Source organism: Homarus americanus, unplaced genomic scaffold (assembly GCF_018991925.1).
Source record: "Homarus americanus isolate GMGI-L3 unplaced genomic scaffold, GMGI_Hamer_2.0 scaffold30108, whole genome shotgun sequence".
In the NCBI taxonomy this organism is placed as follows: Eukaryota; Metazoa; Arthropoda; class Malacostraca; order Decapoda; family Nephropidae; genus Homarus; species Homarus americanus.
Genome location: NW_024748109.1, coordinates 9,856,365 through 9,869,224, shown reverse-complemented (window position 1 = coordinate 9,869,224; position 12,860 = coordinate 9,856,365). Strand labels below are relative to the sequence as shown.

At 47.0% G+C, this 12,860-nt stretch overlaps 1 protein-coding gene across 1 annotated transcript in view; it reads left to right on the top strand.

Annotated features, from left to right (window-relative positions):
- Positions 1–1,675: 1,675 nt before the first annotated feature.
- The window catches only part of LOC121880010 (organic cation transporter protein-like), a 54,222-nt gene continuing 43,037 nt past the window's right edge, over positions 1,676–12,860 (top strand). Inside the window, exon 1 of the mRNA XM_042386949.1 lies at positions 1,676–1,848. Coding sequence (XP_042242883.1) covers positions 1,705–1,848 — 144 coding nt within the window. The 5' untranslated portion in view covers positions 1,676–1,704. The remainder of the gene's footprint in view (positions 1,849–12,860) is intronic.

The window sequence follows — 12,860 nt, the reverse complement described above, 5'->3', positions numbered from 1 at the left end:
GATGGGAGACGTTCAGACGTTTTCTTAGTCGTTCGGGAACAAAGTGAACACGTTCAGGAGCTAACTTCCCACGCGTCTTAGAAACCCATTCATGTGTGGAAAGCTAGCTCCCGAACGTGTTCACCTAGCTCCCGAACGTGTTCACCTAGCTCCCGAACGTGTTCACCTAGCTCCCGAACGTGTTCGCCTAGTTCCCGAACGACTAAGAAAATGACTGTCAGTCTTTCCTCACTCCATTTTCCCTTTTTACAATTTCAGTTTGCCCTTAAATGAGGACAGCTTGTCACTGACTTCTATGAAAGTGTGACCTAGACCATGCATGAAAGTATTGAGTCAGTTAATTTCACCAAATAAATCTTCTAGGTAGACCACTTGGAGCATTTTTTTCTCGGCTCAGAACTTTCCACCCAAACCATGTTTCTTCTCGCCGAGAAATATTTCAAGCTCAGTTCTCAGGCCATAGTTCGTTCCAGGATCTTTCTCCGTGAATACCACCTGACCTCCGAATGATATAGCAAGTGGATGTGTTCGGAATTAAACCTGAGCACATGTCCCTGAACAGCCTCAAGTTGGGCGCTCTTGCTTTGACGAAGTTCGTCACTTGAACTCCCTCATTCATGATGACAGCCAATTCATGCAACAACTTTTTTGAAGCAAGGTTCTCACGACAAAGAAGACAATTAACATAATAAGATTCACTTACTTTACACGAGCAGCAAAGCAAAGCCAAAGCATAAATTGTGTTCCATCACAGCAGATTCTGTAACATTGAATCTATGTCATCTCTTCTTTGAAGAAGTGATCCACCATACCGGGTATCAAAAATGTCACAGCCTCTCATATCTGGGGTGGCTCTTCTTCTGTCCAACTGTTAGATAGGGTGGAATCCAAGGCAATTCGTCTTATTAACTCTCCTCCTTTAGTTGATAATCTCTCTTCCCTTTCTCTTCGCCGCAACGTTGCTTCACTCTCTTTAACAGGTACTTTAACGGGCAATGTTCAGTGGATTTGGCATCCTGTGTACCGCCGGAAAGGCCGTGGGCTCGTACCACTCGTCTTGCCCGCGGTGCCCACCGTTTCTCTGTGGGTGTCGGTCACACTAGAATAACCCGTTATAGTACATCCTTCTTTCCTCACACAGCCAAACTGTGAAATGCTCTGCCTTCTTCCATACTCCCACAATCTGTCTCACTTCAAAACGCTGGTTTTCCGGCATCTTCGTGGTGTAGGTTAATATAGTCTTTTTTCTCTTCTATATTTAATTTATTTTTACTCGTATCCCCCCCCCCCTAGGCCCCGTTGTAGGTCGATGACCTGTGCCCGGGTGGGCTATTCCATCCATCTGAAGCCTAAACTGACCGGTAGCTTTTACAGCTGTAATAACTTGTTTCTTGATATCGAACAATATATCGTTGATGCGAGAGTGAATCGTATCACTTGACCAAGTCACTTCATGAGCAACACTGTGATCGGTAGCAAAATGAAGACTGAAGTGAAGTGTTGGCAGCTTTGACGATGATAACGGTTTCACGACCCCTTTCAAACAGATTTCACGCCATTTGTTTTGGTCCTTCTTCTTGCCCACAGTTCTCAAAATGATGACGTCTGTACGCCATTTGATATTATAAAAAAGAATTACTGTCAAAGAAAGTAATCTATAGGCGAGCCACCTTATCCCGGCGACCTTCTTCTTTATACAGCTTCATGGACGAGTCACCTCGCTGGCTTATAGTGAACGGCCAACACGACAGTGCCCTCCGTGTCCTACAGAAGGCCGCCCGCTGGAACAATGCTACCATCCCGCTTGAAGAGGACCTCCGTGACCTTATGAGGAATATTCAGGATGAGGTAACCTCTTATGATCATTTCATTTTCATGTAAAGAGTAAGATATGTTATGGCAGTTATATTCTCAGTGAGTTTGTTTTTATAATGTCTCTAATACAATAAAGAAAATCGTTTCTGAGAAATTTACATTCATATTAAGTGTTTTGGGCTGAGTTCTTTTTAACTATTATTACTATTCTACAGATAATATTTAGTATTCATTTCAATAATTTCATACTTTTTTCCACAATTGTTACACGGTGACCGGAAGCTAGGACAAACACAGCTCGCCTAACTCCTATCATCCATTCACTCACAAACCACTCAGCACTATACTTTCCAATCATTCACATCCACCTCTGCTCCTTAAATCAATCCTTCTCACTTTTAGTACCTCCTTTATTCAATCCTTCCACCCTAGTTGGTCTTCCCAGCCCCTTTCTATTATCTACTTCTGAATTATACACTATACCATTTTTCACTTTTCATTAAATCAGTCGGCTATGTTTATATCATATTAACACATCCTGGTCAGCTCTCTTCTCCGGCACTTATAAAGCTAACTTCATCTTCGTCTAATTTCTTCGTTTCCAGTTTCACACTCAAGAGTGACGTAGGCTTAACATCTCTATACACTCCCAATTATGCTTTCTTTGACAATTCTCTTTCTCTAAAAAAATTTCAGTACAAAATATATTTCATTTCCATTTACTGCTTTTTAATCAACACCCGTTCCTTCACTAACACATCCATTCCAGGATCTCTGAAACTTCTCAATTCTTCCATTCTGTATATACTGTATATTCAAACTTAAGTCTCCTTACTCTACTTATTTTCACCATTTTTACTTTTGTTCACATTCGCAATTAAGATTGTCCTCGTAGCCATACACACTTCGGAACTCATTCACTAACATTTGTAATTTTTCGTCTCAATCGCCTACCAAAGCAGTGTTATCAAATTACAGCAGCTGACTTATTTCCCATTGCATCTTGTATTTTTGTTTGCCTCAGCCATGAAAATATTGAAAATTGGTGACATTGCACATCCTTTACTTAGACTTGAGTTCACTAGTAACCAGTTCTCTCTTCCCGAGACACTCTGACAAATACATCGCTCTCCCAGTAAAAATTTGAACATCCTTTTACAATTACCCCATTACTGCAAAAATATCATGTATAATAACTCCCACATTACTCTAGGAATTCCTTCTATATGTAAGAACTATACATGCTCAGCCATTCTTTTAGTGTTTCTTCCATCTTTTATGCCTAACCTGTTCACGCTTGACTTTTATTGCCATTTTCCTACCTATCCTTAACATTTCCACTTTGATTCCATCCTCTCCTGGAAATGCCATTCTAAGGTTTTCGTTTACATCCTGTCTTAACCTATCAATTTCTCCAACATTTTAATGTCTGTCTCTCCTCAACTTTAACAGTTGTCGAAATGCAGTATTATTATCATCATCATCATCATCATTAGTAGTAGTAGTAGTAATAGTAGTAGTAGTAGTAGTAGTAGGATATTTAATATTAAGGTAATAAAATGGCGGAGAAGGTGTGGCTATTGGGGGAGGCTGGAGGCCACTATAAAAAAAAAGTAGTAGTAGTAGTAGTAGTAGTAGTAATTATTATTTTCCTTGCATGAGGGAGAACTGTTCTTTCCTTTTTCGTGTAAAACAAGTAAAAATCAAACGTCATTCTTTCAATTTTAAGGCAGTTAAATTGAAACTTGACAGACCTGTTTATTTTGATGGTCAAAATGGATTTTATAGGGTCAAAGGTCAAACCACCCCAAAAAGTATTTAACAATTGTTCGGTCAAGTTTCCACCAATTTAGATGAAGATTGGCACAAATATACCAAGACGTCGGCCCAACACATTTATACCAATTTACTGAGGTCAAAGATCACTAAAAATGCACAATTTCGTGTTTTTGAAGTTTTATAATACCATGTCATGTAGGACTGAATTCTGTATTTGTTTACTAGTGTTGACTCCTGTTATCCACTTCACTAGTAATGTGTTGTATGTTAGTATCATAGGAGGGTTTATCTGGCCTTTACAGAATTATAGGAAGAAATTTTATTTCGGATAGAGTGTATTTACTTAACAATGACATTCGAGCTTCACTCACTGGCCACCGATATAAGAGGGAAAGGTTTTCCAAAATACGCCTCGCACCTGAAGAATGAAACCATTCAAGAGTATTGCAACAACAAACATTCGAGAATATGGAAATCGGTTTAATATCATAAACAACTGGTTATTTTAAGAAAACTCAGCAGTTATCAGCCGGTTAATCCCCCTGTGTGTATATATATATATATATATATATATATATATATATATATATATATATATATATATATATATATATATATATATATATATATATATATATATATATATATATATATATATATATATAGCGAAGAGAGGGGCGACATGGCTGGTAGTGGAGAAGGCCAAAATATCACCTTATGTACAGTACAAACGCATTTAGTCCTTCAGAGGACGAAATGGGTGGTAAGACAGTTAAGGGCGAGGCGGACATACTGTAGAATGTAAGAAAACTGTAATTGTTGGTGATTCGCAGGTAAGGTGCCTAGATCGTACCATTTTTAATAAGTTCATAAACAGGAAAATAAGAGTGTGTTTGCCAAGGAGCTGGGGTGGGTGACTTAGTAGACAGGATGGACAATATCATATATTGTAATGGGAACAAACCCATTTTTTGCCTCGGTGCAGAAGGCACCGATATTGGCCGGTGTAGAAGTGAAAAGCTCCTTGATAAGTTCAAGGAAGCTATTGACCGGACAAGGATGAAGGGAGAGATCCCTATCGTAAGTGGTGTCCTGCCTAGAAGGAGAGTTGTTAGTGAATGATTGTTAAGGGCAGTTGGTGACAACAGCCATCTTGACTGGTATTGCAAGTCAATATCAGTCCCATTCATTGACAACTGCGAAACTTCTACGGCAGAAGAGACTGTATGCAAGGGACAGGGTGCATTTATCTAGTGACGGAGTGGCATCCCGGCTGGCTCTCTCGGGAGGGTAGTTGAAAAGATGTCGAAGTCTTTAAACTGCTAAGGGAACATGAGAGCACGGGGGTCAAGGAGAGGGCAGTTGACATGGGTATATATAACGAAAGGTTACATAGAAATCGTGCTAGAAATGACGATAAAGCTAAATTAGTCAGAGCGTTAAACCCAAAACGTGGACAGTAGAAGTATGAGAAATTAAATGGAAGAAATCAGAACTCTGGTTTGGGTAAAATTGTAGTTTAGTACCAATTGATTTTTGGCCAGAAATCTATGTTTTGCCTGTGTTATTTGGTGTGATTCCTTCGAATCTGACCTTCATTTCAGACGGAAATGAGTCGTTTTTTAGTTATTACCCCCCCCCCCTTTCTGCAGAACCTGACCTAACCTTACTTAACTTCCTAGCCATGGGGCTCCGCCTCCCACACCCCCACCCCCCCGCGCCATATTATACGGAAAATACTTATTTTAATATATGGTACCAATGAAACCAACTTTGTCTAACATCATGGTGTAATTTTACGGGTCAGTTGTAAACAAACAGAAGATACGCGGTGACTGCAGATTTACGTAAATTTCCTAAGTGAATTTACCATCTCATTTATCATCCATTTGCAACAGAAGTGGTATTAGAAAAAGTTGTTGCAATTGACGAGACAACTTCTGGTGAGCCCAAAATTGATCTAACCCAATTGGGAGTGAAACTGCATTAATGTTATAGAGAAATCCGACTGTGAGAAAGATTTAGGAGTAATGATAAATAGGAACCTTAAACCAGGTCAACAATGCGTATTTGTACGAAACAAGGCTAACAAAGTACTTGTATCCATACAAAGGAGTTCAGTCACAAGACTAGCGAGATTATCCTAAAACTATATCTTGCGCTTGTGAGACCTCAGCTTGGATTACGCAGCTCAATTCTGGTCACCGTACTATAGAATGGATATAGAATCCATAGAAAGAATTCAGAGGAGAATGACAAGACTAATCTCGGGCATTAGGAACCTGGAGTACAGAGACAGGTTAAAGCATCTTAATTTGCACCTCGAGAGATGTAGAGTGAGGGACGATATGATCGAGGTGTATAAATGGAAGTCAGGGCTAAACAAAGTAATATAACAAAGGTACTCAAATTATCCAACCAGGAGCGAACTCGTAGCAATAGTTTTAAATTAGACAAATTTAATATTGGTTTGGAAATAGTGTAGTGGATTAGTGGAACAAGTTACCAAACATCATCATTAACTCAATTACGCTGGATAGCTTTAAACATAGGGGTTGGGCGTAAATGGGACTGCCCAGTATGGGCCAATAGGCCTGCTGCAGTTTCCTCCATTCTTATGTTCTTATGTTAATACCCTGGTATGTACTGAGAAATTACCCAGTTCATGGGCTGGGCAGTCATTTTGCCCAGTTCGTGAAAAGGGCTCACAAACTAACCCAACTCAACTTATTTTAAATCAGCCTAACCTTACCTAACGTAACCTAGCAAACCTAAATCTTGTTGGGTTAGTTTAGGTTGAGTTAGTTTAGGTCCTTTTGCTAGTTCGTTTAATGGACTCCTAATCTAGCCTAGTTATGGTTGGCTAGGTTAGGCTAAACTAAGTTAGTTTAAATTAGGTTTGGTTAGGTTAGGTTAGGTCGAGTTGGTTTAGGTTGGGAACCCATTCCATGAACTGGGCAAAATGACTGTCCAGTTCATGAACTGGGCAATTTCACTTTAACTCACTGATTAAAAAGCAAGTGACAAGGGTGAGAAAGTTCAGTGGTTGGGTAAAGGGTGGATGGGAGGGAGTTGTAGAACTAGAGAAAGGTATCATTGCTTAACACAGCTTACCTGATGGCGATAGCATTGTCTTAGGCTGTCAGTAGCAGCCCGGCCGAAGAAGCAGAGGAGGGGGCGAGGGGTTAGGGTTTTCATTGAAGACCGCCACAATCACGAATGCAGCCCGAGCCCAAAAAACCGCCATGGGTAGCACCATTTCGGGCCTTGGTCGCCACACCATCACAATAAATATATGAAGAACAAAAGGTCGGCTAGTGGTTGAATTGTTTTGAGAAAGGCGAAGGTAAAGTCTTTGAGTTTTTATGTCAAAGATGGACAGAGCGAGTTGGAGAGGAAAAGTTTTTGAGTCTTTGAACTTGAATATTATATAGAAGTACTCGTAGCGTGGAAAGGATGAGTGCATCGTCGTCGAGGTTTTTCTATGAAAGCGGGAGACAGATCTTTGAGTTTTTATGTCAAAGTAATGAGTAGACAGGTGAGGGAGGGAGAGATTTGAATCCTCAGTTTTAAAATTCAAGGTATTCATACCGTAGAAGGATGAGGGCATCGTCGTAGAGTTTTTTGAGGAGAAAATGTGTAATAGTTCGTAGTGAAGTGTAGTTGGAGGTGGTAGGATTGTGAATCTCTCATTGTAAAGGTCAGGGCATTCAAGCAGCTTAGAAGGACTAGTGTGTAGTTGGAGGTGGTTGGGAGAGATTGAGGGGAAAAGTAGCGAATTGAGCTTTTAATGAAAGGTGAATGTGGACGTGAAGTTGGTGATGTAATTCAGTGGTATTGTGGCGTGGATGGGCTTGTGGAGGGAAGGGGATCGGGGCCGCCTGTTGGGATTCTGTCAAGTGTGACTTCCCAGGGGCTTTGGACCTGACTTAGCCCTCAGAAGCTCTATCGCTTGCCTCGATGGACGTCATTATAAATCGTGGCCTGTATCGACCCCCTTCCCCTTCCCATTTAAAAGTCAGACGAGTGTTTCAACCGCTGTCTGAAATGTGCAAACCTGAGGATCTAACATAGCGTTGCAGTGTCTGTATTTCCCTCTTAAAAACGGAGTGGAACTTCAACAAAGCCAATGCTGTGTTTTATAGACTTTGACAGGGTTCTGCTGAGCATCACCTCCTCCGCGATGTGGCAGCTTTCCCTGTGAGGGAGTCTAGTTGACGTGTGCGTCGGTTGTTAAGGTGTTAGTTAACATTGCTGGAAAGGGTGGGGCTGGAGATTTGATGGGATGTGTCTTGGGTTGGCATGGAAGGGAAAGGAAGGCCACCAGTCAGGGCTTTGTCTAGGGTGACTACCGCGCTGGGGTTGCCTGTGGTCTCAGCCTAACTCTGCCTCGAGTAGCCAAAGATAAGGGTTCATCCCGCCTATAAGGTTTGCTCTTGGCCGCCGCATACTAGCCGACTCTCCGCCCGGCTTGTGTCCATATCGTTGATTTAACCAATTGAGGAGGAATATAGCGTCTAGTATCGGGAAGGTGGGTGTGGTGTGTTGGGTCTATGTAATATGGATGGGTTCCTGTTTCTGTATCTGTATGGGAGTATAATATTGTCAAAGTATTCCTGCCATTGTGGGTGTGTGATTAGGAGTCTTTCTATTTGTTTGTCACCTAAATTAGGTGACCTAATTGTCGCCAGTAGATGTTGAGAGGTGGAATGGAGCTGTGTTCACATAGGTGTTCATTTTTGGAGAAGGATGTTCAGTGTGTGTCCACCATATTCAGGTCATAAGGTAGTGACCCAACCCTTTCACCTGGTTACAAATCTTGTTAATCACAAAATTGTCCAGTTTGTACATGCCATTACACAAATTCATGTTGACACATTCGCTATGTGTAAGATTGTACCATCGTACGATATGTTTTCCCATGTTGAGATGGGGGCTTGTCTTTGGCAGCGCACGGTTGCCAGTCACCAGCTGACGCTGTTAGAATAAAGTCTATAAAGAACGTGGTCTATGACTCCAACCTCTCACATGGCGCACAGTGAGTAGGATATGTCGGGGCCCGACACGCCATTACAGCCCTGACAAGAACGCTGACATGGCCCCTACACGTCCACGATTCTCGACGCCCTCAAGGGGACGCCAGGGCTTCTCTACACCGGCCGGGAACACCACGCGCGACCAGCAGCAGGCCATGAGTGCATTGATGGCTCAGATGGCGTCTCTAGGTGCTGGCGGTGGTCATGCTTCTATGCCGGTCATGAAGCCCTCAGCAGCTGTCGCTCCAGAGAAGTGTGAGGCAGAAATGCCAGCAGCTGCATTTAGGACATGGAGGCGGTCCATGGAGTCATGGGTGCTGTTGAACGGGTGGCCACAACTGGTGGCCACACTCCACATTCGCCTGAACTGCGTCCCCGCACTCCAAAGGGTGATTGACTCGAGATACCCCAGCGGTCAGTGGGAGCAGCTCTCGCCCAAAGAAGCCCTGGACGCCATCAGTGGAATGGTTCTTCAATCTTCAAACCAAGCTGTGAAATGGAACGAGTTTTTCAACAGCAAACAAGGTGAAGAGGAGCCCATGAAAAGTATTTTCAACGATGCTTCTCAGAGGCAGTGGAGTGTGAATGAAAATGTCCCACCTGTGATAACGACCTCTCTGAGTACATGCTATTACGTAAAGTTATGGTGGGCCTGAGTAACCCAGTGTTGAAAAGGGAAATTTTCCAGGGGTACTCTAGTTATAATAGTGTTGAAGTGCTTAGAAACAAATGCATGTTATTTGAGGCAGCAGTGAGAGATGCTGGTGTATTGTGTCGTACGTCTGGCCAGGCAGTGGTGGGAACAGCCGAGGAGGCAGTGGCGGTTGGTGATGACGTCACCGGTGAGTCTGAGGTAGCTGCCGCCCGACCTCGACACCCCAGTCGCGTGTACTGTGGTAACTGCGGCGTGTCACATGCCTCTGGTAAAAGTAACTGCCCTGCAAGTGGGGCTACATGTCGCAATTGCTGTAAGGTTGGTCACTTCAAAAGGTGTTGTAGGAGTAAGTCAGCCCTAAGTGCTCCTGTGGATGTGTCAGGCGCTGTTACAGTGGCAACAGCCCAGCTATCCCGCCACCCCAGGTTACAAGTGTTCGTGTCCCAGGCCGGGGGCAATTCCCCCGCCACCCCTGTGCTGGCTGTAGCCGACACGGGTGCTATGGTGTGTGTGGCAGGCGCATCCCTGCTCCGGGACATCGGTTTGTGTCCGGGGCAACTTCGGGCCCGTAATGGCTTAAGGGACGTGGCGAACAAACAGCTCAAGTGTCTGGGGTCCGCCCCCTGCCGCCTCGGTGTGGACGAGGGGTCCACCGTCCAGGAGGTCTACTTCGTGCAGACAGCCAAGGCCCTCTATCTGTCATTGGAGGCCTGCAAGTGCCTCAACTTGGTGCCTGTCGACTTCCCGCTCCATAGACGTGCTGTGGCTGCCGTGGGCGATGGAGGGGAGCGGCACACTGCCGACGATCTACCTCCGAACCGTTTACCTGAGAGCAGCCGTTTCCCGCCGAGGCCAGTTGAGATACCCTTGCCTCCTTTGGAGGAGAATGTGGCCAGGCTGGAGGCATGGCTACTCACGCACTTTTCGTCTACCGCATTCAACACCAGCAGGTCCCCACTGCCAGTCATGACTGGTCCCCCTCACCGTATCCACCTGACGCCCGGCACGACCCCCTACGCCTGTCACACACCCGCTCCCGTTCCGAAACACTGGGAAGCGGAGGTGAAGGCCCAGTTGGAGGAGGACGTCAGGAGAGGCGTCATCCAGCCAGTGCCTGCTGGTGAGGCTACGGAGTGGTGCGCCAGGATGGTCGTGGTGGCCAAGAAAAACGGTCAGCCCAGGCGCACTGTGGACTTCCAACGCCTCAATGCAAGCTGTCTGAGGGAGACGCACCACACACCTGCACCATTCGACATGGTGTCTGGGGTGCCAGTGCACTCGTTCAAAACCGTCGCCGACGCCTTTTGGGGATTTCATCAGGTGGAGTTGGAGGAGGAGAGTAGACGCCTGACCACATTCATCACGCCGTGGGGACGTTTTCGATACTGCAGGGCGCCCATGGGACATTGCTCAGCGTCAGATGCTTACACCAAGAGGTTTGACGACGCTATTCAGGATGTGCCCCGCAAGTACAAGTGCGTGGATGACACTCTCCTCTATGACTCCAGTGTGAAGGGGGCGTTCTGGCACACTTACGATTTTCTGGAGACCTGCGCTCGCACAGGTATCACGCTGAAACCAGAAAAGTTCTTGTTCTGCAGGAGAGAAGCTGAGTTTGTGGGTTTCCTCCTGGGGTGGGACCTGTACCAGCCCACTGCCCAACGTCTGTCAGCCATCAAGGACTTCCCCATGCCGGATCAGCCATCAATCACTGACATCAGGTCCTGGCATGGCCTGGTTAATCAGTTGGCTCCCTTCCTTGCCACTGCACCTGTGATGGAGCCCTTCCGTGAGCTCCTCAAGAAGCCAGTGGGCAAGCGGGTGTATTGGGACGACCAGCTGTGGCTCAAGTTTCGCCAGGCCCAGGACACCATCTGTCAGTTGGCCAGAGACGGCTTGTGTACTACGACAAAGGCCAGAGACGGCTTGATGTACTACGATAAATCCAGGCCTACGGCAGCTGTCACTGATTGGAGCAGGGAGGGCATCGGCTTCGTCGTCCTGCAACAATACTGTGCCTGTGCCTCTCCAGAGACGCCCTTCTGCTGCAGAGGAGGGTGGCGGTTGGCTCTGTGTGGTAGCCGACATCTGAGCACGGCCGAGGCCGGTTATGCTGCAGTAGAAGGGGAGGCCCTGGCTGTGGTGTGGTGCCTGCGCAAGGCCAGGCTGTTCCTCCTTGGCTGCCCGAACCTCATTCTGATGACGGACCACCGCCCCTTAGTTGGCTTGCTAGGGGACAGAGCCTTCACGGATGTGGCGAATCCGCGCCTGTTCAGGCTCAAGGAGAAGACCCTGCAGTACCGATTCACGGTCAAATACTTGCCAGGGAAGCGGAACTGTGCAGCTGACGCCCTATCCCGCTTCCCCTCCCTCAGGGCGGCGCCTGATGCGGAGGACATGGACCAAGAGGAGGACCTGTGCGCTGCAGTGTGTGCAGTCACAATCGCAACACTGGATCAGGATGGGTGCATCACTATGGACGAAGACACAGTGTGCAAAGCGGCTGCGGACGACCCAGTGTACCAGATTCTAGTGTCGAGGGTGCTGGCGGGCGACTGGCACCCCCACAAGTCGCTGGAGGTGGCCTGTCTGCGCCCGTACTTCTCGGTGAGGGACAGGTTGGCTGTGGTCAGGGGTTTGGTCACCTACACCTTTGACCAGGGCTGCGTGCGCCTTGTCATCCCCGACTCCCTCCGCCACCGGGTCGCCGTTAACCTGCATGTGGGGCACCACGGCCTCGACTCAATGCTCAGGCGGAGCTCCTGCAATTCAGCCCGCTGGTCAAAGTAGTGTATTCCGGAGTCATTGGTTCTGACCCCAGCGCCAGATTATCCCTTTCAACAAGTGGTGGCCGATTTGTTCCACCTGCAGGGCCGCACGTACCTAGCATATGCTGACCGACTGACAGGTTGGCTGGAGATCGCCCACTTCCCCAACGAGGCCACCTCTGGAAAAAATCATCGCCAGTCTGCTGGCCTACTTCACGAGGTGGGGGGTACCTGAGCAGATCTCCACGGATGGAGGTACCAACCTTGCCAGCCTTGAGATGACAGATTTCCTCAAGTCATGGGGGGTCGAGGTGCGCCTCTCGTCGGCCCACTTCCCCCAATCCAATGGCAGGGCAGAGGCTGGGGTCAAGGCCGCCAAGAGGCTCCTCAGGGATAACACTGGGCCTGGGGGTAGCCTGGACTGCGATAGGACATCCCAGGCCCTCCTCCAGTACCTGAACACGCCTCTGCGGGGGGGTGAACAAGTCGCCCGCCCAACTTGCCACCGGCCGCCAGCTCCGTGACGGCGTTCCGTGGCCAGACAGCACTATAAGGTGGACCAGCACTGGCGGCGGGCACTTCGTATGAGGGAGGTGCGCTTGGCCGAAACACAGGATGGGGTCCTGTCGCGGAGGGAGGTATCCCGCCAGCTGGCTCCCCTAGTCGTGGGCACGCAGGTGCGTGTGCAGGACGCAGCTACCAAGCTCTGGGACAGGACAGGCATAGTGGTGGAAGCCCGCCCTCACAGGCAGTATGCCGTCAGGTTGAGTGGCAGTGGCAGGGTGTCCATCCGCAACAGACGCCACC